This window comes from Aricia agestis, chromosome 8, assembly GCF_905147365.1.
Source record: "Aricia agestis chromosome 8, ilAriAges1.1, whole genome shotgun sequence".
In the NCBI taxonomy this organism is placed as follows: Eukaryota; Metazoa; Arthropoda; class Insecta; order Lepidoptera; family Lycaenidae; genus Aricia; species Aricia agestis.
The window spans coordinates 3,203,885-3,228,789 of NC_056413.1; the positions used below are offsets into that span (position 1 = coordinate 3,203,885).

The 24,905-nt window shown below is 35.7% G+C and overlaps 1 protein-coding gene across 2 annotated transcripts; it reads right to left on the reverse strand.

Moving 5' to 3' along the window:
* Window positions 1–239: 239 nt before the first annotated feature.
* Window positions 240–23,038, reverse strand: LOC121729807. 2 transcript variants are annotated; one of them, XM_042118436.1, is made up of 5 exons: window positions 22,882–23,038; window positions 10,786–11,023; window positions 2,555–2,688; window positions 1,166–1,315; window positions 240–619 (listed from the first exon to the last, which is right to left on the reverse strand). In XM_042118436.1, exons 1-5 carry the CDS (start codon window positions 22,964–22,966, stop codon window positions 468–470), a joined length of 759 nt encoding a protein of 252 aa, XP_041974370.1. In that variant the 5' UTR covers window positions 22,967–23,038; the 3' UTR covers window positions 240–467. The 2 variants fall into 2 exon arrangements, with proteins under 2 accessions (XP_041974370.1, XP_041974369.1); XM_042118435.1 differs by having other exon boundaries at window positions 242–619; window positions 10,786–11,026.
* Window positions 23,039–24,905: the final 1,867 nt, after the last annotated feature.

A 24,905-nucleotide genomic window follows, 5' to 3' on the forward strand; every position in this document is an offset into this window, starting at 1 on the left:
AGTGTTGGAGTGCTGCATCAGTGTAATCAATAATAATTATAATTTATACTGGATTTAATCAACTGTATTTATGCAGCTGACTTTTCTCCATTGAATAATATTAATGCTATCAAATTTTTTATACCTATTTACGGCCTGTTTCACCACTTCCTGATAAGTGCCGGATAGGCTATTTACCACTTAACTTGACAGATAGAGTATGGAGAATCTGTCAAAAAAGTTGTAGATAACCTATCCGGCAACTTTATCTGGCCCTCATTGTATTGTAAAATATTGTACTTAAGGTGATACCTAACTTTGCTGTTGAACAAATATATTGAGTACTCCTAATGCCCGCTCCACACTCTCTCGTGAGATTCTCATTTCTCATTTATTACTCTGCCGAAATTCTCCTGAGAGTGTGGAGGGGGCATCTTGAAGGTTCTCTGAAGATTCTCACGAATATCTCGCGAGAGTTTGGAGCGGCCTTAAGGCTTGAGCCACTCGTTGATGGGTATGTTCTCGAAGGCGGAGTTGAGGAAGACGCGGAAGTGTTTGGCGATAGCGGCGGACGCGGCCGGCCGCATCTCGTCAATGATCTCCGCCGCGTTGGTGTTCAGGAACTGGTTCATGGCCTCACCTGGAGGTGGAATTTCATTCAATAATAGACCAAAGAACTGGGTGTAGATATCCCCTAGAGAACCCCTAGCTAAGACGTTTTCTTTATTGCTTCTTAAAAAAAACACCGATCATAATTTAATGACACTAAATAACGCCCGTAACACCATTGCGCCCTTTGTTTATCACGCCGAAAACCGTACATTTTTCGGGATAAAAAGCATCCTATGTCCAAGGACTTTTGAACCTTAATTACTTTGATAATTCCATACCAAAATTAAGCAAAATTTGTTCAGCGGTTTGGGGTGAAGAGGTAACAAGACAGATTCGCATTTACAATATTAGTATGTATAAACGAACTATTGGGCCACCACTATATACTATGTCGGGAAAACAAAACCGGTGACCCACGAAGCACTTAGACTTAGACTAATAATAACGACTAATAATTCGTAGTTTAAGTCGTACGTCGGCTATTTTCGTATCCATTGGGCCTACCCTGCGGGGGCAGTTCTAGATGCCTAGAAAACGCTATTACCTATTAGTTTTGATATAACACCCTACATACCAATAACACTGCCATGGTTGACGGTATCCCGCACCCTGAACCTGGACCCCTTGAGTTTGAAGTCGACCTGCATGCGCTCCGCGGACATGTACGGCACGCCCTGCTTCTCTATCTCCACGCCGAATATCTTCACGATCGCCACCACGTCCGCTGGAATAGGCAAGGATATAATAAGCACTGTTTGAGTGTTTGCAATAAAACTTTTTTAGGCACTTTGCAAGGTACTTAATAAGTTTTCTTGTGGAGTTTTTGGCACTGATATGGGGATTGGGGGTGTACTTTGCCATAGGACACTTATCCTTATTAATTTTTAATCATTAATAATATTATAATAAATGTGAAAGCGTGGATGTTTGTTACGCTTTCACGCAAAACTACTTGACGAATCACCATGAAACTTTGTACACATACTCTTGGAGGTATTTAAAGTGCCATAGGATACTTTTTATTAAAAAAAAATGTTGACGTGGACGCGGACGAAGTCGCGGGCAACAGCTAGTAAGTTATCTGTTTGAGTGTTTGCAATAAAACTTCTTTAGGCACTTTGAAATTTCAAGGTTTTAATTATTTTGGAAGGTTTTTGGCAATGGCAGGGCGGTGTATTTTCCCATAGACAAGATAAAGGTACACTCATAAATTAAGTTATAAGCACGCTGAAGTCAAGTAGGCAACTCGTTCTAGACACTAGGGCAGCGAGTGCAAATTAACTTCTGCGTGTAGCTCTTGCAGCTTGACTGGAACGCCAGAGTAGATAAAATAGTTTAAGTTTTAACGTTACAAACAAAAAATCAAATCGACTAACAGTAAACACGGAAAACCAGAAAACACTGTTATTCCTCAAGCATAGCACACTTGCGACTGGTCTTCATAAATAATATAATCCCAGAATCTCCCCATATCTTTGTGAAGGTGCTCCCTCACCGGGAGCATTCGCTTGTAATGTAACGTTACAGAGTCGAGCATTACATCGGTGACGGAGGAGAACCGAGCATTACAATGCGCACCTTGTAATGTTACAATGTGTAATCTTGATACAACTTGTAACATCAATGCTACGTGACAGTGACGTCAACTTGCTATGTAATGCTCAAAGTGGAGTCTATAATGTTACATTATACGCGAATGCTCGTCAGTCAGGGAGGCAGTATTGTAATGTAATGCTTAAAGTCGAATCTATAATACATTACACGCGAATGCTCCCAGCGAGGAAGCATCTTTAACCTCGCCCGTACGGCTCGAACTGAAGCTCATCACCACAATGCTGGGGACTGGGGAGGATCTGACCTATGTAGAACTTCTATGATTCACCTGAAAATGGTACTCACCGAAACTGACGGGAGCAACAAACCCATTTAGGAGCTGCAAGTCAGACCTGGAAGCAGTACTCACTGAAGCTGGCCCAAAAGTCTCCCTGCGACCTGACGGGGAACAGCAGCACCTGGCCCGTGACGCTGTACTGGCCCGTCGCCTCAATTCGGGGGAGCACCAGACCCATGTCGATGCGGAGCTTCTTCAGATCAGACCTGGAATGGTTGACAAAAGTGTTAAGTAAGACAGATAAAGATAAAATGGCTTATTAGACTAGCACGAGTCGGCGCATGAGTACCGAAAACTATTCCACCTCAATTTTTTTATGCGATCCTCTTCAAATTGCCCTCCTGATGATATAAATGCATGTTGCCAGGGCGCAACCCGGTGCCATATTGTTTAAACAAACATTGTTTAAACAATTGCAAGTAATTGTTATTTTTCAACCGAACAAATTTTTTTTATATTCTTTATTGAAATACCAATAAAAAAGGTCCTATGACTTTTTATGATAAAGTTTATATTTTTAAAGATATTATTTTTTAAAGGTTCGAAAAACCTCAAATTTGGGTACTTTCGACCGATGAAAAATATATTTAAAAAAATAATAATGTCAAAGTAATATATTTTTTAAAATTCTATATACAATAGTTAAAATTCTATATAAAATAGATATTTCAAAAAATTTCATTGTTTATATCTTTTTTTTTATCTTAGCAAAAGTAGACAAAAAATTGTGTTTTTTGTATGGGAGCCCCCCTTAAACAATTACTTTATTTTAATTTTGTTATTAATTATTAAAGTACAAGTATAATTAAGGATTTTGTGAAATTTTCAAGTGCCTCGCTGTTACTATTATTGATTACGAGCAAAAAAGGCCAAAAAAATCACGTTTCTTGTATGGGAGCCCCACTTAAATATTAATTTAAAGCAATTATCGCGCAATTATATTTACAATGTCGTCCAAAACTGTGAAGTGTGCAAGTTGTAACGTTGTCATCAATGAACTCCTCGCGTATATTGCGAATAAAATTGATGTTATGGATCAAGAAAGTCTGTTGCGAATCTGCGCTTCAGCTTTTAAAGTGGAAGAAGTTGAAAAATCTAAAAATCTTCTGTTTGAGTCGGTCACGACAAATATTAAGAAGGTTACGAGAAAAGGTAAAAATGAAGGCAAGATACAAAGGGATCTTGAGGATATTATATCCGTCTTCAAAAGTGTAGACCCGGATTTGATTCCAATTTTTGTTGCGAAGGACTTGCATAGATTACCAGCCTTAACTTTTGATCATTGTGATGTCTCTGCTATACTCAAAGACATTGTAAAACTGAAATCGCAGGTAGAAATGATTAGAGACACTTACGTGACAAGAGATAATTTTCAAGAGCTTGAGGCAAAAATACAGAGCTATAAAGTTGATGAAAACAATTTTTTAAACACACCTATGAAAGATAGATTTGAGGCAATGAACTTTGTAAATGCTCGATCTCGTGTGCCACATTTTTATGACAGCGGACCTATGGCTATTGGCTCACTGGTAGAGTCGAAAGAGCAGCAATCAGAGGCAGAGGCAGAGGTATTAAATGAAAGTGTTCAGTTACCCGTTGAGTTTGTTGCGGACAATTTGGATAGATATAGTGTCTCGCCCTTAACACCTCGAAATCTTGAGCCAGTTCCAACGAACAATAAAGTGTCAACAGAAACTACCACTTTAAGGCCTTCTTATGCAGATGTAGGTAAACGACCAGGCGCATGGTCTATACCTAAAATAAATGAAAATGATGAGTGGCATTTAGTGCAGAAAAAGAGGATTAAAAATAAATTTGTTTCTGTCAAAGGGAAAGCTGCGTTAGAAGAGAACTGTAAGTTTAAGGCTGCTAAAAGTAAGATTCCGCTTTTTATTACCAACGTACACAAGGAAGTATCAAGTGATGACATTATAGATTATATTTATACTAGGACAAATCTAAAAGTATCTCCTATTAAAATAAAAATGAACAAAGAGAGAAATTATAACGCGTTTAAAATCTTTGTACATGAACAGAGCATTGAAACTTTTCTTGACAGCAGCCTGTGGCCAAAAGGTATCGCTTTCAGGCGTTTTGTGAATTTTAATAGTGGCAACAACAAACGCACAGGTGACCAGAACGATCAGCGGCAATCTTGACTACAATAAAATGGATAATAATTATAATAACATTAACTTCGTAACATTCAATTGCAAATCGTTAAAGCGATCTCTACATGGGATTAGATGTCTTTGCAAGAATGCAAGCATTGTTGCACTACAGGAGCATTGGTTGTTGCCGCATGATTTATCGCTGTTAGACGTAGTAGATTCCGACTTTGCCGCGACGGGCACATCGGCTGTAGATACCGAGGCGGGCTTGTTGAAGGGTAGACCCTATGGAGGTGTGGCCATTTTATGGCGTAAAAGTGTTTTTCAGTCGGTTACCGTTATCGAGTGTAGTGATCCGCGCATAGCTGCGATAAAGGCAAGACTTGGTGATAAAACTTTAATATTGTTTAGTATATACATGCCCACAGACTGTTATGAGAACTTACCAGAATTTACTCAGTGTTTAAGTAAAATAAATTCGGTTATCGACGAACATATAGACACTGAAGTTTTCTACATGCTGGGTGACTTTAATGCACATATAGGACAACTTTTTCATAATGAATTGGTAAACTTTTGTATCGATCAGGAGTGGACATGTGTTGATGTGGAAATGCTAGGCCACGACTCTGAAACTTTTACATTTATAAGTGAAGCCCATGGTAGTGTGAGATGGCTTGATCACTGCCTAGTTACGCGTGGTGCTCGCCCATCGGTTAAACGTATATGGGTTGATTATGACGTGCAGTGGTCTGACCATCTTCCGCTGTTTGTGGAGTGTGCTCTGGGTAGAATTAATCATCAGTCTCTCTCTGAGCATGTCCAAGCACTTCAGAGTGGCGTAGTATGGGGAAGACGTTCAAAAGACCAAATTTTAAAATATCAGAATATTTGCAATTCAAAATTGAGGAATATACATTTTCCGGATGAGTTATCACACTGCTGTGATGGGATGTGCTCGGATAAGAATCATATAAATGTTATAGCTAAGATGTACCTCGAGATTGTCTCTACTCTCTCAAGTGCTGCGATCGTTACTGGTAAGCGTGGTAAAACCCGTAGGAAGGGCGGTTACATAGCTGGTTGGAACAAACACGTAGCCTATTTCCACAGACAGGCCAGGTTAAAGTTTTTGGCTTGGGTGGAAGCTGGTAAACCAGCTCAAGGCCGTGCCTATTTTGATATGTGTAATAGCAGAAAAGAGTTTAAACAAAAGCCCAAATGGTGTCAAGATAGGCAAGAGCAAATTAAAATGGATAATCTAGCCTATCATCACACAGTCAAAAGCTTTAATCAGTTTTGGAACGAAACCAAAAAAATGAATTGTAAGCCTGGCCTGCCTGTGAGTGTTAATAATGCAAATGATCCCAAAAAGATCTCAGAATTATTTAAAGAACATTTTAGAGTGAAACCAGCGTGCAAAAGCCCTTCTGTTCGTGGATTTTCTAGAGTAATGCCCTATCCTGAGACTGATCATGTAATAAGAAAAGTGAGGTTTACAGCTAAACAGGTGCGTAAAGTTATACTTAGCATTCAAAACGGAAAATCATCGGGACATGACGGTCTAAGTGTTGAGCATTTAAAATATGCAGGTGTACATCTTCCACGACTACTGTCAATGTTTTACAACTTGTGTGTTTGTCACGGCTATTTGCCTGAACAGCTTACTAGAACGATAGTGGTACCGATTTTAAAGTCTAGGTCAAGTGATGCGTCGGAGAAGACTAATTACAGACCTATCTCGCTTGCAACTATTTTTGCTAAGGTGCTTGACAGTATGCTTAATGTCGAACTGCTTTCGCATTTGAAACTGAACGATGCACAATTTGGCTTTAGAGCGGGCTTATCGACAGAAAGTGCAATCTTAAGTCTTAAGCATACTGTCTCGTACTACACGAGCAGAAAGACAGCAGTTTATGCCTGTTTCCTGGATTTGTCCAAAGCTTTTGACTCAATTTTATATGAAAAACTTTGGGAAAAGCTATTCAGGGCAGGTGTACCTGTTGAACTTATATCTGTACTTAAATATTGGTATGGTCAGCAGCGCAATTATGTAAGGTGGGCTGGGGTATTTTCCGATGCGTATGGCTTAGATTGTGGCGTTCGACAGGGGGGGATCACATCACCCGTTTTGTTTAACTGGTACATAAACGAGCTCATCTGTGAGCTCAGCAGTACACATACTGGATGTATCATTGATGGAGTTTCTGTTAATAACCTTAGCTATGCCGATGATATGGTACTGCTGGGCCCATCAGTTGGGTCAGTTAGAAAGCTTTTATCGTTGTGTGAGGCATACGCGGAGGACCATGGGCTCAAGTATAACTCCAAGAAGAGCAAAGTCCTTGTCTTTAAAAGCAGTGGAGATAAAATAGCTCATAACCTGCCAATAAGGTTGAATAATGTTGCATTAGAGTTTGTAAAAACTTTTAGATACTTAGGACATATAGTTGCAGATGATTTGTCAGATGACGATGATATAGAGCGGGAGCGAAGGGCTCTGGCTGTTCGAGGCAACATGCTGGCACGCAGATTTGCGCGCTGCTCGTGTGAAGTTAAGATAACCCTTTTCAAGGCCTATTGTCAATCCTTTTATTCGAGTAGCTTGTGGTTTCGTCATCGGCGTCGGACAGCCAGTGCCCTTCGTGTACAGTATAATGACATTTTCAGGGTGTTGTTGCGGCTGCCTCGCTTCTGTAGTGCTTCTTCAATGTTTTGTGAAGCACGTACGGACGATTTTTATGCGATTATTCGCAAAAAAGTAGCTTCTATGCGTCAGCGCTTACGTGAAAGCAGCAACAGCATCCTGCAAATGATATATGCAAGATTTGACTGTCCCATTCAAGATAAATGGATGAAAATCTTAATGGGACTAAAAATAGGATAGGTTTGTCATAATTTTAATGTGAACCGTAAAATTAATAACATTTGAAGTGATGATTTGTATGTGATGATGATTTGTTCTGATAATGTTTGGTAACGTAATGACTTAAAAAAAAAAATCTATGGATGTTAATCTGAAAATAAAATGATTATTATTATTATTATTATTATATCGCATTTCTCTCGCAAGATACGTGATACGCCCCGGATGGTTTAAAAGTATTTTTTAAAAATAACTTTATAATAATATAGTTTTAGCAGATGTTTTGAAGTGTCTAATGCTTTAATTATTGAGGTTTTTGATTGTCCAGACCGCAGCGTGCTAAACAGCTTTTAGCCGTCGTATTTTACTTCTATATAACGCCATACTTCGAAAACTTTGAAAGCTCGATGCAGGATTGTGGCGCTAGTTGATCTATCATAGAAGGTTATATGGATGATATGTTAAGCATTTGTGTTATGTGTATTATCAATTTATCATTCATCAATCATCACACAAAAAAAAAATTCGTATTGTGTTATGAATGCAGTCAATAGTCATGTTCTTTAGATCATTTAGAAATAGACTGCATTCATAATTCAACAAAAAATGTGGCTAATACACAAATGCTTATCAGCGACTATAATATTCTATTCACAAATAGACTCTTTATTAGGTAACGGTAAGATTTACTAATCAACAGTTTACTCTGTTTCATTTATAACTCCTGTCAAAAAAAGGCTCCTGAACTAGACATAAAAGTTATAAGTGATAAATTAAAGTTACAAAAAACAGGAATTTTTCAAATTCATTGTTATATAACAAATTATATAGATGTCACTATAATTAGCATAGTTTTGCTAATATTTATCAAATTTATATTCCTTTGCTAGAGTCCGGGTCAATTAAAGGACGTTTTCACAGCACGTTTTAAAGTAAATGATAAATCTAATAAAATAAATAGCTTTTCTTAATACAATAAGTAAGTTAATGAGTACCCACTTTAAAACCTGAGTCATATAGATCTGGCGAAATATGTAATTTCGTTTGCCAACAGTGGCAACATTTCCATAGCACAACGATAATGCGACCGAATTAATCATCCAATTATCTTGACAGCGACAATTGTAAAGTATTATACCGTGAAGTAACTTTTCTTCCACCGAGTGGTTGTTTCAAAATTTTTCATAATAACCACGATGGTATCGTCGCAGGTAATTCACCTGACCTGCTTTAAGGTACATCACAATAGGTGTGAAATACGTGCGGGAACCTCACATTTTTCCTGGACAGACAGACAGACAGACACACTTTCGCATTTATAATATTAGTATGGAAGTATGGATGTGAAACTTATTGGTTATTGTCATTTTGTTTAGTTGTTTGAATTCGTCTTTCGTAGGAACTTTATATTTTTGCGGGTTAAAGCTATCCGATATCCTTTCCTGGGTCGTGACCCAATAAGATATCATACTTTACGTTTACAACAATGTAAGTTTCATTGAAACTATGTTTTAGTTATCTGTGATGTTAGGATGATAAAATTTTGCAACACAAGCATTATAATAAATAGAAGTTGCATTAAAATAAAAAGATACGCATTGTGCTACTTTTCGATTACATTTAATAACTTGGCTTTAAAATATAAATTATTAGATTTTTCAAAATAAAATTTGAATAACCTTTGTTGCAACTTGCAAATTGCAATAGCAATAAATAAACAATACTGTGTTACATAAGAATCAGGATCCGTAGATTGTTGATTTAAGAATTAGCTAAAAACGTAAACACAGTTAATTAGCATGTTTTTACACCTTATTTTATTGTCTCCGTGGTGTTAAACTATTATATCATTGGTAGTAGAAGCTTGTATATATTTTATTCAAAAACGATAAATCAAAAGTGATCCCTTTTGACTGATTGATTCGATGTAGGAAAACCTTTTAAAAACTTACAATAAAAATATTTGCATTTAATGAATGATTGAGACGTATCTAAATTGGAGATAAATTCTAAAAAAATTGGTCGATATTGACGAACAGTAACAGTATTTAACTGTATAATAATTTAAAAAACGATATCATTAAAAGTAACTAAGGCTACCTTCACACCTCAGCTGAGCTAAGTTTAGTTCCGAGGAACATTCCTCATATATATTCACAAATACATATTTGTCACCGTAAGATTGTAAAAACCGCGAGATTGTAATATGACGAAGTGATGGATTGTAAACAAACAGTTTTCCAATTATTTTAAATTAATTATTTCGTATTTAAAATAACTTCAATTGCCTGAATATTTGATTTATAACATTGAATAAAATTTAGATATATATAAAGTGCAGTTTGAATTATAAATTAGGTTAATTTTAATAACCGAACATACAAACAGCTCTTTAAATATATCTATTTTTTTATGTTATACATCTCATACTATTTGGCATTGAAATTATTTTAAATACCTACGAAATAATTAATTTAAAATCACCGGAAAACTGTTTGTTTACAATCCATCACTTCGTTATATTACAATCTCGCGGTTTTTACAATCTTACGGTGACATATTCGTAAAATCTAATTAGAATCTCTGCGCGAAGCGAGATAATATCTCGCTTCTATTGATTCTCAAAAACACATTTCTCACAACACAGCGCTCACAAAAGCGCCCTAACTATACTAACCTGGGTAACTTAGTGATTTTTAGGGTTCCGTAGTCAAATGGCAAAAAACGGAACTCTTATAGATTCGTCATGTCTGTCTGTCTGTCCGTCCGTATGTCACAGCCAATTTTCTCCGAAACTATTGAAACTTGGTAAGTAGACTAGAAACTTGTAGTCTGTGAACCGTCTGTGAACCGCATTAAGGTTTTGATACAAAAATGGAAAAATATTTAAAAATTTAGGGGTCAGTACAACTGAAACAAAAAAACATTTTTTTCATCTAACCTATGCGTGTTGGGTATCGATAGATATAGGTCTTCAAAAATCATATTGAGGTTTTAATATTATTTTTTTCTTACCTGAATAGTTTGCGAGAGAAAAAGTGTCAAGTTGTGTGACCCCCCCCCCCCCTTTATTTTTAATTTTTTATATTTCAGTTGATTTAACTTTCATTAAATCAACTGAAATATAAAAATAAATCAAAAACCTTTGAATTTCATCAACCTTATTGCTGCTGCGGAACCCTTCATGGGCGAGTCCAACTCGCACTTGGCCGGTTTATTTTTGTGTCCAAAGACAGGCCTTTAGACCCGTGACATCAATGCGATTTAGATCTATAGTGACTAGAAATACCTTAGCTGAACTTAGATGAAAATGCATTGTAACTCACCTGATCTTAGTAACGGTGTAGTTGCTGGGCCCAACCACTGTAATATTATTGAAGGCGGCAGTGACCCTCACTGGTCCAGCGGCATTCTCCATGACGAGACGGTCGATGAGCAGCGGTTCCACTGCGGGCACTCCAAGCTCCTGGATGCCGTTCGCCAAGTACGGCCGGAGATGGTTGAAGGACCGCTTGATGCAGTTGTCGATCTCGGGATCGCTCCGGTTGCATGGTAGCAGGAACTCCGCTGAAAATTATAGGGGTTTGGAATAAATGTCTGGCTTAATTCCATTGGCTTCTAATACCTAATATTCTTACTTTAAGTTAAAGATGGAGCGCTTCAAATTAATGATTGGAATCAAATGCGAAATTGGAGATCTCTTATCCACTTTTAAAGAGTAAATTTATGAACAATGGCTATGAAAAGAAAAATAATTTACTTTTATGCAATTATTTATGTTGTCACTTGTCAGACGAAGATAAAGAACATTTTGTACTATACCTAAGGATATGTACCTAAGGATACAATAATTCCTATCTACTTTAATCTGATGAAGGCGTGTTTAATCCCTAAATTTTCATCCCCCGTCATACGGATAAACCTCGGACGGCCGGACGGCGGATAATCTAGAAATACGAAATCATGCTTCATTGAAAAATATTAAAGGCAGGGATGAAAACTTTTGCTATCCTTCTCATAGGCAATTATAAGTAAACATCAAAACATTGTTTACATTTCGCGGAATAGGTGTAGAAGTGGTGAACTTGAACCGCGTTGGGCAACGCAAGGTCGCGTTACGGGGTGCTTATATAACGCGCGTTCCGCAACACATTTAGTCAAGACATTAATCGGTGAAGGCCGGCGCTGCGCAACCGATCTGCATGGAGCCATGTGGCTAGAGAGTTTGCGCAGGCGCAGCGTGAATAAAGAAAAATTAATGATTACTTGTGATTAAGGTTTTCTGTTGCTTGCTTTTCCTCTCCAGTCTTTTCGTGCTGCTAGAGTTATTTCGTCAATCCAACAACAGAAAACTCTGGAGCAAGCTAGAGGAGGCCTTTACCCAGTGTGGGGTTCCAATAATAGAATAGAAATAGTTAATTAGTTAAAAGAGAAAATGTTATTTAAGGTTGTTGGAAATAAATGGGCTTTATTATTATTATTATGTAATCTTACGAACACGAAACAGAGGATAATTTTATTTTGCAGCAAAATAATTTAAATGTAAAACTGAAAATGGAAAAATTATTTATGCATTTTCATTAAAATATTAACTGTTGCTTATTGATTGTGTACTATTTAAATTATTTGGATCTCTCGTCTCTATCGCTGAATTCATGAAACGAATATTCGGTTTGATTTCCTGCCCTTTCCTAATTTCTTCATTGGTATTTTTGCCAATCGCGCTTACTCCTGTTAATGTTACTTAATTAATAATAATTAATTAATATCATCATGCTCGCGTTCATACAGAACGTTTTTTGGATTATTTTTCGAGAAAAAATAAAAATTATTTTTCGAAGGAGTAAACTTCATTGATAAACAATTAACACAGACGTTGTTGAAGTTAGAATTCTTCATCATCATCATCTTCACTAACATTATAATTGCAAAAGTATGTCTGTCTGTCTCTTACCTTTTCACGCTAAGACCACTGGACTGATTTTTCTAAATTTTGGTATGGAGATAAAAGTCGCGGGAAAGGAGGACATCTATTTCGAAAATGTACAGTTCCCGATAAACATTTTGGCGCAACTATTTCGCAGGCGTCATCTAGTAGCTAAATCTTATATCTTTAAACGAGCAATTCTTATATATATATATATATATATATATATATATATATATATATATATATATTTTACAGGGTGTAACAAAAATAAGTGATAATACTTTAGGGTGTGTACGTGTTCCTTGTAGAGAGTTCACTGTGAAAGTAGCGCTGAAAGACCAAAGTTTTTTTTCACTTTTGTATTTGATTTGTGGGAAAATGTGTGACGCTCGGGCCCTTGAAGTGAAAAAAATATTCGTCTGCCAGCGCTACTTTCACAGTAAACTCTCTACAAGGAACACGTACACACCCTAAAGTATTATCACTTATTTTTGTTACACACTGTATATATATATATATATATATATATATATATATATATATATATATATATATATATATATATATATATATATAAATTTCATGAAATTTAGTATACTTATATATATTATATAGGTTTCGGGGGCGATAAATCGATCTAGCTAGGAATCATTTTTAGAAAATGTAATTTTATTCGTGTTCGAATCGAATACCGAGCAAAGCTCGATGAAATAGCTAGTTATTATAATTCCTCGTATTTGATATGTTGAGGTTAAGGTGAATTATGTAACTACGTCGGGAAAGGAAGCTTGCATAAGTGACGTGTTAAGAGTTAGAGCGTCCTTGGGTACTCTCGCAACATGCTGTTCAGTCTTTCATCTAGTACTTTCTAGCGACAATTATTTCATTACGTTGTTATGAGATACAATATGAGTGAATTTCAATCAGAATCATCATCTAGATTAGAGAATTAATTTGAGAATTGTAAATACGCAAAGTTGTTTAACGTTGGTTGGTTGGTACTTCGGGTGCGGAAATAACGTAGGATATTCTTAAGGCAAAATGATCGATTTTCATTCGAAATAATTTATGCGCAATGAAAATCAATGCTATTCATAATCCAAGCTACATGCTCTTTTTTACCAACTGCATCCTAACGTTGTTTGTTATGACTTATGAGTAACTATATTTTCTAGTGTGAGTCCTTAACTCCTAAGTGACAATTAAATATTAGTAAAAAATAATAATGTTTTTATTATAAGATAAACATAACGTTAAAACGCCCAGTGGCTATCCCAGTGTCAGATGGTTGATGCAACTTTTAGCGTCATATAAATTCTTTATTTTACCAAAATAAATACCGTTTATGATTGTGCAATAATGTTTTAAGAAGCGATTATGATAATTGAAGATATTTATCACGTTTCAAAGGACATACTAACAATCAATAAAATATGTTGTGCTGTTATTTGGCTTTATCTCTTACCAAGACTTTCGCAAGTATGCCAAGGTGCCCACGCGCACCAAAATTGTCATTCAGGTTGCGTCTAAGTCTAATTGTTACAATCATAGCGATAGTGGTTTTTCCTCGGCTTCAAAGCATCCAAAGTTAAACATTAAGGTCGAAGTGAAATAATTTCAAATCTTGGTATTAAGTCAAATTAGCTCCATTCTACAATCTCGACAAGGAAATTAGATAAAAATGATTATGGAATTCGACATAATACCCCATCGCAAGCGCCTATGCATGTCACTTTGTAACGCGTTTCGTCAAACCACATGCATTTTTGATTTCTAACTTAACTGTCAAAATAATTATCGAATACAATATTTCTAAGCACAGGCATAAACTATTATAGGGCCAATTTTTCCAAGCAATTTCTTTGGAAGACATTTAATGAGGGGCAAGATGCTATAAGGACACATCACAAAATATGAGAGACACTTATCTTGTTGCTTTACCGTTTTCAATGATAATAATATAATTAGGTTTCGTAAGGCACTTGAAATTTAAAATCAATCACTTATCATCATAAAATTAGTATGAGATGCAATTTGCATTGCACGAGTAATTGCGAAAGTAACAAAATAGAATATTGACGAAATCTCGTTTATCCTACAGCAATTTATCAATAAAATGTCAAAATTGGCGTTAAGATTAGCTTTTTAGACATGGGAATGTGATGATTCTGGCAGAGTTGCGGTAGGTTGTATCGTATCCTGAACTTTGTATTAAGCAAGGAGTGGAGCACCATGGGGTTTTAGTGGGTAGACCGTACGCCTGGGGAGTCCCACATACTATATACAGGGGAGTCACACATATCCTCAATTCGGGGCGGATGTGTTAAGCATTTTCCTATAAAAACAAAAGCAACATAACGATTACGTCTTGAACATGATGATAACAATTAATCTTCTTATGAGGTTTCTTGGGACATCTCACTCAGGTTTTGTTTACTCGTGGCTTGACTTGACGTGACTTACTATATTTTAGTAAGCCACAGTTTAAATAAAATCCAAGCACCTTTACAGTCCGTCAAGAAAGTGAAGAAATTAAAATGTGACAACATCGTAGTGTCATCCCTTTCAAATCAATCTAAAGATATGACACTACGATGTTGCCACTTTTTAATTTCTTAACTTTCTTGACAGACTGTAAACTTTGGCTGTATTTTAGTAAAACATAAATTGCAATGAAAGATGCTGTTACACACAAACGGCTTGACTCGAAACTATGAAGAGTGTTTTGTTTCTTGTAAGCAATTTGATTCGATTTTAATGCGTCAACAAGTTCAATTGCAAAATATGATTTATAGTCGAGGAAAACAATGGTTACAGCGTTCCAGCCCCATCAGGTATCGCGGCCGAGTGTGTAACGCGTTTGCCAATCCATCACTCGCCTAAAATGTGCTCCGTATTTGGCGCGCAAGGTCGCGCGACAAAGTATAATTAAGTGAATCGTTATCGTCTTCACAATGGGCAATTCTGATTTTCATGGTAATAGCTCATGGGGTGTTTTGGTCGTTAAATTGGTCGTTATTTTAGCGTCGTGTACGAGTACAACAGTAGCAGCTGTATGTAATTGTTTTCAAACATTAATATTAACAAACTATATTTTCATACTTTTGATTATTAGATCCATCATCTTATTATGTAGAAACTTATGGCACACAAATTTTGCAAATACAGAACAGTCATCACACATCATTGAATCACTGGCCTGTCAACACTCGACCATTGGAATATAAACGATCCAATCAGTTGTTCAAGCTAACTTTACTCTTACGCGGATGGCACTTAGATACATTTATTCAAAGACTAGCGACCCGCCCCGGCATCGCACGAGTATAAAATATATAGCCACTAAAAAAATGATTAAAACCGATAGCCTATGATCCTTCACGTGGTCTACTTCTTAACTGTGCCGAATAACATAAAAATTGCTCCAGTAGTTCGCGAGATAAGACCTTTCAAATAATTTCCCCCCGTTTTTTCCACATTCTCCTATTAAGTCTTAGTGTGATAAAACATAGCCTATAGCCTTCCTCAATAAATGGGCTATCTAACACTGAAATAATTTTTCAAATCGGACCAGTAGTGAGTCCTGAGATTAGCGCGTTCAAGTTAGCCTTTTCAAATAATTTTCCCCGTTTTCCCACATTTTCCTCTATTTCTTAGCTCCTATTAGTCTTAGCATGATAAAATATAGCCTATAACCTTCCTCGATAAATGGGCTATCTAACACTGAAAGAATCATCAAAATCCGTTGCGTAGTTTCAAAGATTAAAGGGAACAAAGGGATTGAGGGAAAAAAAAGCGACATTGTTTTATAATATACTAGCTGTGACCCGCGACTTCGTCCGCGTCAACAAAATGTACAATAAAAAAGTAAGGTGAAAAATAAAAAAGTAAAAAAATATCCTCCTCCTTTTTGGAAGTCGGTTAAAAAGTAGCCTAAGTTACTCCTTATTACATCAACTATCTGCCAATAAAAGTCCCGTCGGTCCAGCCATTTCGGAGATTAGGCGGAACAAACAGACAGACATACAGACAGACAAAAATTCAAAAAATTGTTATTTTGGTGTAAGTACCGACTAAATATTCATATACATGTAGTAAAAAACGGTTATTTTAATATTACAAACAGACACTCCAATTTTATTTAAATGTATAGATACTCGTAGATGTATACGAGTAGAAGTTCATTTACAATAATAGTAGTAATTAATAAGCTGGACTTAAAACTTACTTAGGTCTGCCATCTATCGATTCAATTTCGTAGTACAATCCGCACAAAACCAAGACAGTGGACGCTTTACGGCCGTTCCCAATATTTGATCTATCTCTGGTTTTGCCCTACTAGAGATAGGAATAGCTCACAATTGACATTATGTCTCTAATGTCTAACGGCGGTTCCCAATATTTGATCTATCTCTGGTTTGGCCCTACTAGAGATAGAAATAGCTCACATTAGACATTAGAGACATTTATATTTTATGACAATTGTGAGCTATTACTATCTCTGGTAGGGCAAAACCAGAGATAGATCAAATATTGGGAACGGCCGTAATGTGAGTTATTCCTATCTCTAGTAGGGCAAAACCAGAGATAGATCAAATATTGGGAACGGCCGTTAATGTTTAAACGACTTCCGATAAAGGAGGTATAGAACCTCCTTTATCGGAAGTCGTTTAAACATTTTTTTCTAAATTCTGTGATAGTATATTACAATAGCTACACCACGGACGTAAAAAAAGAGCTACACATGCAATTATCCATTTGATAATAATCTAGACCTGGTGACGATGATGCAGGTCACGAAATAGGTAATCCTACCACCTAATTTCCCGAGGCCTTGGTGTCTGGAGCCGGTCCTCATATATTTAACCACGTCTGTTTACCTCGCGAGTGACCTTATATAACTAGTTACACAAAGATTATATGTGCTTACTATATTAATGCGATTTGGGCTTGTATCCATGTGGAGTGTGAACATCAGTATCAGTTGTATGAACAACCGAGAGCATATCTACAAGGATATGTGTGGCATTTGGATGAGACTGTCATGAGGGTGTGGATGCGAAGCAGCTCCCACTCGATTCGACAAAACCTGATAAAAAGCGACTACCATCGCCCATGATCTACCGTAGACCATAAATTAGAACAGTATCAAGTTGACGGCTTTTTCAAAATGAATATAATTTTTAAAGGTGTGCAGGTCATGTCAGATTTCTCTGACGTGTCTTGCACCCAACTGGCATACCTCGACTTTCTTGGTTACACCAGATTATCGTATAATGGAATGGAGAAGTCAATTATATGCATCAGCTTAGTAAGTAATTGTTTAATATATAAATGAAGTCAGCGTTTGCTGCACGTTCAAGGATGTGCTCACAGGACGTGGATGAAATTAATGTGATGTTTGCGGGGAACACACGCAACATTTGTGAAACAAAGCTCTTGTGTACAGTACCTTATAGTTTTGTAAATATTGCGTTTCACACAGAGTGCAACGATACCAGTTGGAAGTCTAAGTACTTCTTACTTAATGGGTAAAAATTATGAAAGTCCCACACATTATATATTTTAAATTCTACCATTACTCACTAAAACCACCTGCGATTTGCCATCAGTCGTAAACAGAGGATGTCCTGGATCTCTCTCTCCGCGACCAACCGGTCTACCTCAACAGGGAACGCTTATCTATCTATATATATTAATACGCAAGCGAAAAACTTTGTATCTCTTTTGACGAAAAATGCGGAAACGTAGGTGAATGAAATTTTGCACAGTTATAGTTTATATGGTAAAGGAGTGCATCGAGCTAATATTATTTTGAAATTATGCTTTTATCATACATTTTTTTAACAAATAAAACATTACACACACTACAATACGCACACTCAAGAAGATCTGTCATCTGTCAGCTTTTTGAGTGACAAACCTATACGAATTATTCTCTTTTATTTATGGTTGAAGTCTGTTGACAACAAGTTGACAAATTGAAAATGGATTATAGTTTTTTTTTATTGAATCTTAGATACTATTAGACCATAGACTTATTATTAGACAATGCTTACACGGCCAGTCTGAGATCTCAGATCAGTTGAGTCCCAAAGACGAGAGTTGAAAAAAATATGATAATAAGTCAATATTTTTTTACAAATTAAACGTACCTAGTAGTCCTAATGTCGTTGAAACTAAAAGGTCGAATTTCGACCATTGGGCGATCCTCTAGTATATTTTAAATCCAACGCGATCCTTATTCGATCTAGTCTGAAATATATTATTGAGAAGAAAATAACCCTCTCACATGTGTCAAAAAACTTAAAAAAATAGTAACACAAGGGCGTAAAGAAAGACTATGTTAGAAACTAGTTAAAAAAGAATCTAATTTTGTAGCATAAAAGTCACAAAAATAGATTAAGATAAAAGTAAACAATATGTTACATACATCTATTTAAATATCTAACCGTAATGTAGAGTCGCCGTATGCATATTTATGTATATTTTATTTACTTGTACGTTTCCTAAAAACCTTGGATTGAAGCAGTACTAAGTCTACTCACAAAACATAAGAATGATTCGCATACGAAATGATTGGTATATGGAGTATGAGATACAATTCATTCTTCATAACAAGTTGTATACCTAGTAAAAAAATAAAACCGGCTTCAAAATTGTACTTAAAATTCCCTATCTCAAAAACTACACTGATTTTGATGAAATATAGTTGAACTATAATGTACCTAGTACACCAAAAAATAATTACTTAAATCAGACTTGTAGTTCCAAAGATATGCGAACACAAACATAAAAACATACATACATACACTTTTGAAATTCGGCATATTTGTTCGGACGCTGACATAGAGTATAGACTAACATAATATACGAAAACTGGCCAGCGGGGCTAAAATGGTCGCTTTGAAGAATCATGATATGAATCATAATATGAATCATTTTTCTAAAATCGCAAAATGCAACTCTGCTTGCAATTCATTTCTGTATTTTTGTACTGATTTGACATTTGTCAGTTTGACAGTTTTGGCAATTCATTTGCTGAATTGATTGAGAGGAATTGCTAAATGTGACCATTTTAGCCCCGCTGTTCTGGAATTATTACATACATACGGATCGAATTAATAGCCTCCCTTTTCTTTGAAGTCAGTTTAAAACTCAAAGAGAAGCACAGAGAACCAAAGTGTCGAAGAAATAAAGAGGCAATATTAAAGCTTTAGTGGTTTTTAACCCTTTTTTTACGGCGTTTCCTCGTTTCCGGCGGAATAGAATAGGCGTAGGGTCTACCCACTAAAGGCCCATATTGGTGCTTCAAGTTGCAGGCATGGTAAAACCTAAAGCAACAAGTGGCCAAATGACCATGATTTCAACCAATCGATCGTGCAAAGTTTTAAGTATGACATTAGCATGAGACGCGACCGCTGAATCAAAAATACAATAATATTGCATAATTTTGATACTTTGAGTGCAATATGCCATGCGCATCGGCTGTATAGCAAAATCTTCCGTGTGCAAACTGTCAACAAGCACTCGCAAGAGTTTAACGCCGGGGTCCGTATATAGTACAGCCACGTTTCTCAACGGCGGCGGTCGAAAGTGACCTTGGCATGGATAGCAGCGACAGAGTGCAAAGCATCAAGTGACTTTTGTTGTGCTACAAACAGAAATGTCATATTGAAACAGATTATAAAAGTTACTGGAACATTGGAATTTGAGGGTTAGCCAACTGAAGTTTCCGAGTCTGTATAAAGTTCATAAATGATAATTGATATCCACATTATTATTCCATACTAATATTATGTATTATAAATGCGAGAGAGGGTCTGTCTGTCTGTACTTTCGCTAAAACAACTAAATTGATCTCGCAGTGGTATGGAGATACTTTGAAAGGAAAAGGGTACATTTCATCCCCGAAAAATGTACGGTTCCCGCGCGATAAACTAAATATGGCACGACATAGAATTGTGGACGTCATCTATTAGAAGAATTAAAATAGAGATTTTTTTTTGCAGAATAGCTGATTCTGTTGCAACTAGATTGACAAAATAAATGGAACAAGAATCGCTACCCTTATTAAAGGAACTATAGGTCTACCAGAATCTGATCGCAATTTTTACAGCAGATTTTCAGAAATCCTTGATCATTGAATAAATTTTTATATTTGCATGTTTAACACACAGAATCAGCCGCTATAAGAAACAAAAAAAAGGATCAAAATTATTCCAATTACCCCGGTATTGCTAGAGTCAATTTATTTTCTCACTTTTTGCCATCAATTTCTGATAGACCTATATAATTATGTAATTTATTATTATATAATTTATTTTCTCACTTTTTGCCATCAATTTCTGGTAGACCTATAGATAATAAGCTCATGAAGGTAAGCGGTCAAACTAAAAATCGGTTCAGTAGTTTTTGGGATTCTTAATTAGGTACCTACCTACAATTTTGAAGTCTGTTTTTTTATTTTTAAAATAATATTATATACTTTTTTTTTAATCCTACTAACCTTAATAATAACTTAAAGTTAATAATTATAAAGGTTATGATCCTGACTTTACGACTTTATGCTTTTAACGAGAAAATTGCTCTACATAGAGTAAAGTTAATTTACGGTATCGTACTTATATATATTCTGTGGTATCGTTAACTCGTACTGATAACCCTAAACATAGTATTACACATTAAGGTGCTCCCCCACCGCGAGCGTTCACTTGTAATGTAACATTATAGACTCGTTATTGAGCATTACATTACAAAAATACCTCCCTGACCGACGAGCACTCACGTGTAAACATTCGACTTTGAGCATTCCATAGCTAGTTGATGTTACAAGTTGTATCAAAATATTACACATAACATTCATTTATGTATCATTACAAAGTGCGCATTGTAATGCTCGGTTTTGTATCATTACAAAGTGCGTATTGTAATACTCGGCTCTCCTCCCTCACTGATGTAATGCTCGACTCTGTAACGTTCCATTACAAGCGAATGCTCCCGGTGAGGGAGCACCTTTATAAATCATCGGATGCAGACACAAAGCGTGGCCAAATAAATGGCCCAACTTCGTAGTTTAGGGCCATTTCTCACATCGTAACTTTTTATTGCATGTATCCCGTCCTTCTACCAATATTAAACGTCATCTCTGAGAATTGAGATCTTTAATAGTAGCTCAAAAAGTTAATGCTATAGATCCATCCATCCAAGCAAGTGGCTAAGACGTAATCTCTCGCCAGTCGTGTCGGTCGTCCGTCCCATTGGGATATGAGAGTAAAAGGAATAGAGAGTGCTTTTGTGTACTGTGCATACACTTGGGCACTATAAAAATATACTCCTGCGTAACTGGCCTGGTTTCAATGAAACTGGCCACCATCACCGAAACCGGTGTGGGAGTTATTATTAAGATGACTGGCAAATCAAAAAGGGTGGTAGGTTGCCCTTTATCAACTAAATGTTATTTAACTATTATGACATTTTTTACAACACCCGGTAAAGACCGGAAGAAAATTTTATACGGTAATTTTAGTAATTACCATAGAAAATATTGACGTTATTTAGTTAATGATTGTATAATAATCAAATCCGAGCGCAATAGACAAAGGTCACAGATTTTCATCACAATTTGCTCAGCCGTTGGCAAACGCTTGCGACACTGAGCCCGCGCCGGGATCTACTTAGATGATCTATTATACTGTTATTACAAAACCTATATTAACTATATTAATGTAATGATCATTCGATATTCTAATAAGTAATTTTCTATAGAGGATATGAATATTTTATTTATTCAAATATATTTTTTTATATCCTGTTATGGCAGAAAACTTTTTGATTTGAAAATAACAAAGATGAAACATATGAAGTACCTAGTCAAATAGTAAAAAAAGCTATTTTAAAACAAAAAAATATTTTATTAGAAAGAGATTTTTGACTACCTTCATTTGCTTTAGTTTTATATTTTATTTAGCTTTATATAATAATACTAGTGTTATTCGCACAGCCGGCGTTTATGGCATAATTAAATATCTATACAAGATGTAACAAAAATAAGTGATAATACTTTAGGGTGTGTACGTGTTCCTTGTAGAGAGTTCACTGTAAAAGTAGCAGCGCTGAAAGACCAAATTTATTTTTCACTTTTGTATAGGGAAACTCGTGACGCTCGGGCCCTTCCCCATACAAAAGTGAAAAATAAATTACATTTCTATGCTTCTATAAAGTCAACTTCAGTTTTATTTGTAAAAACGAATTAGCTAATAAATATTCCTTTCTGTCATCTTTATTTAGTATTATTATTTTATTCTTTACAAAATTATAACAAGTTAAACAAACTTTTATTTTTCAGTTTACTCTTGCAGCTGATTATACCGTATCCAATTTAAATATACTTAATTTAGTTTTCCTGTATATTATACTTCGTGCATAATATAATAAAAATAATCAAAAATGAACAAATACAAATAATATTCATGATTTAATAGACACTCACGAATTTTCGGTGGATTTTCATTTTGCGCCGCTCCAGCGTACAACACGGTGAACAATAAAAACAAATTTAGAACACGTGCCGCCATTTTTTGTTGTTTTTTTTTCACAACACCAGTACCGCGTCCGGTGCCGTACGGTTTTCGCCAGCAATGAGGTTCTACGCGCGGAGTGTACGGTGAAAGCCCTACTCGGACGGTTTTCGACACCCCTGGCTTCCCCACCTAATTTCCAAGGCTTTTTGATCCTTTTTGGCGTGGCATATGATTTCAGCTATTGCCGGCGCTAAAGCCTTTTTCATCTTTATTGGCTTGACTTATGGTTGGGGTTATATTGTAAAGGTATGAATTTCAAATGACGTAAAATATGATTACCTCTACTATAAAGAGTCACGTTAATTGTATGTTTACATTTCCCGTCGTAAATAGTATGTTAATAATAATTTTTGCTAAATATCTTATTCTACAAGCCAAAAAAGGCCCCAGCAACCAGTAGAGTCAAAGAAAATACAATTAAGGAATTTTAACACATGCAACAATTTTCATCAATTGACGAATTCAATTCATAGTTATTGTTATGAAATAAACATAGAAATATTCGTCTATCAGAAATTTAACAATTGACAAGAATGTTCACCAAAACATTATGAATCATTATGAATATAGTCCATTGTTATTTATTTCTTGGGTCTCATCACTTTTGATTAAGTTTGATTTGGATTTAAAGATATTAAAAGAAGAAAATTGAAATCAAATAAGTATTTAAAAAACGAACTTTCAAAATCTTAAAAAGAAGATGAGTTTGCTAATATTTTGAGAAACAAAAATTTAACTTTTTTTAATGATTTTACGCTTTCATATTATGCCTTTGATAGAAGGCTTAAATAACATTATGTAAGTGGACAAGGAGACTACTAAAACTTTTTTAACTAAACGGTTTTTCCTCATTTTCACTTGTACTAAAAAGCGAGATAATAGCAGAAAAAAAACACTAGAAAGTTTTCCATACCATCTGTGGTACTCAATTTAAAATAATCTTGGCTGAATATCACCTCAACTCTCATTCATCTTCATTCTTCAGTCTTCAACCAACACATTTTTAGGTACTAATTCAACAATAATATTATTTACCATACTTATGAAAATGTTCTGTGTCTTTCTAGGTACATCTATATCTATATCTTTAAATTATATAAAACTCAAAGGTGACTGACTGACATGGTGATCTATCAACGCACAGCCCAAACCACTGGATAGATCGGGCTGAAATTTAGCATGCAGTTAGATGATATGACGTAGGCATCCGCTAAGAAAGGATTCTGATCAATTCTACCTCCAAGGGGTTAAAATAGGGTATCAAAGTTTGTTTATAATAATGGGAATGTGGTCGTCGGTCCATCTATATTCTATACTAATATTTTAAAAGCGAAAGTGTCTGTCTCTGTGTTACCCCTTCACACCTAAAATGATGAACTGATTTTGCTGGGTAGGAGATATAAGTAATTTGGTCGCGTATGGCAAACCCAGCAGACCGATCACAGCTAACATTGAATTGACATAAGCCGACCACATGACGTAGGCCCGTCAACTGCCTAGGAATCAATTTCCTCTATGGTACATGCGAAGCGGGTAGTTTAGTAGTTTTAAGTATAAACCTATTTATATTATATCTATCTTTCTCTTTCCTGTTCTTGCCTAAGCCGCTTGACCATTTTAAATACTATCCGTCATGTAGAGACCCGAGACATGGCATAGTTTTTATCAAGATTTTTTTACGTCCTCTTAACTTTTTCCTGCACAGCGATGAAGTAGGTTGCCGGCAATATTTTAAACATGCATTTCTAAATCAAGTTTAAAATTTGGTTTAAAGTAATTTCTTACAATTATTTCGAAAACACAATTTAAACGACCCTCGACTTGTGCGTAGACGAATTAGTTACTTATTACAAGTCTATATAACTTTGCTAACTTATGCCTGAAGTAGGAAATACCTACAAGTTCAATTTCAATGGAAAAATACACTTTATTG

Bases quoted from the DNA above. Each gene is read 5' to 3' on its own strand.
- LOC121729807 (XM_042118435.1), bottom strand. From the start codon at position 22,966: ATGGCGGCACGTGTTCTAAATTTGTTTTTATTGTTCACCGTGTTGTAC. The intron at 11,027-22,881 runs GTGAGTGTCTAT...TATAATTTTCAG, and splicing joins TGAAAATCCACCGAAAATTC to CGGAGTTCCTGCTACCATGC. The intron at 2,689-10,785 runs GTGAGTTACAAT...CAACCATTCCAG, and splicing joins TACACCGTTACTAAGATCAG to GTCTGATCTGAAGAAGCTCC.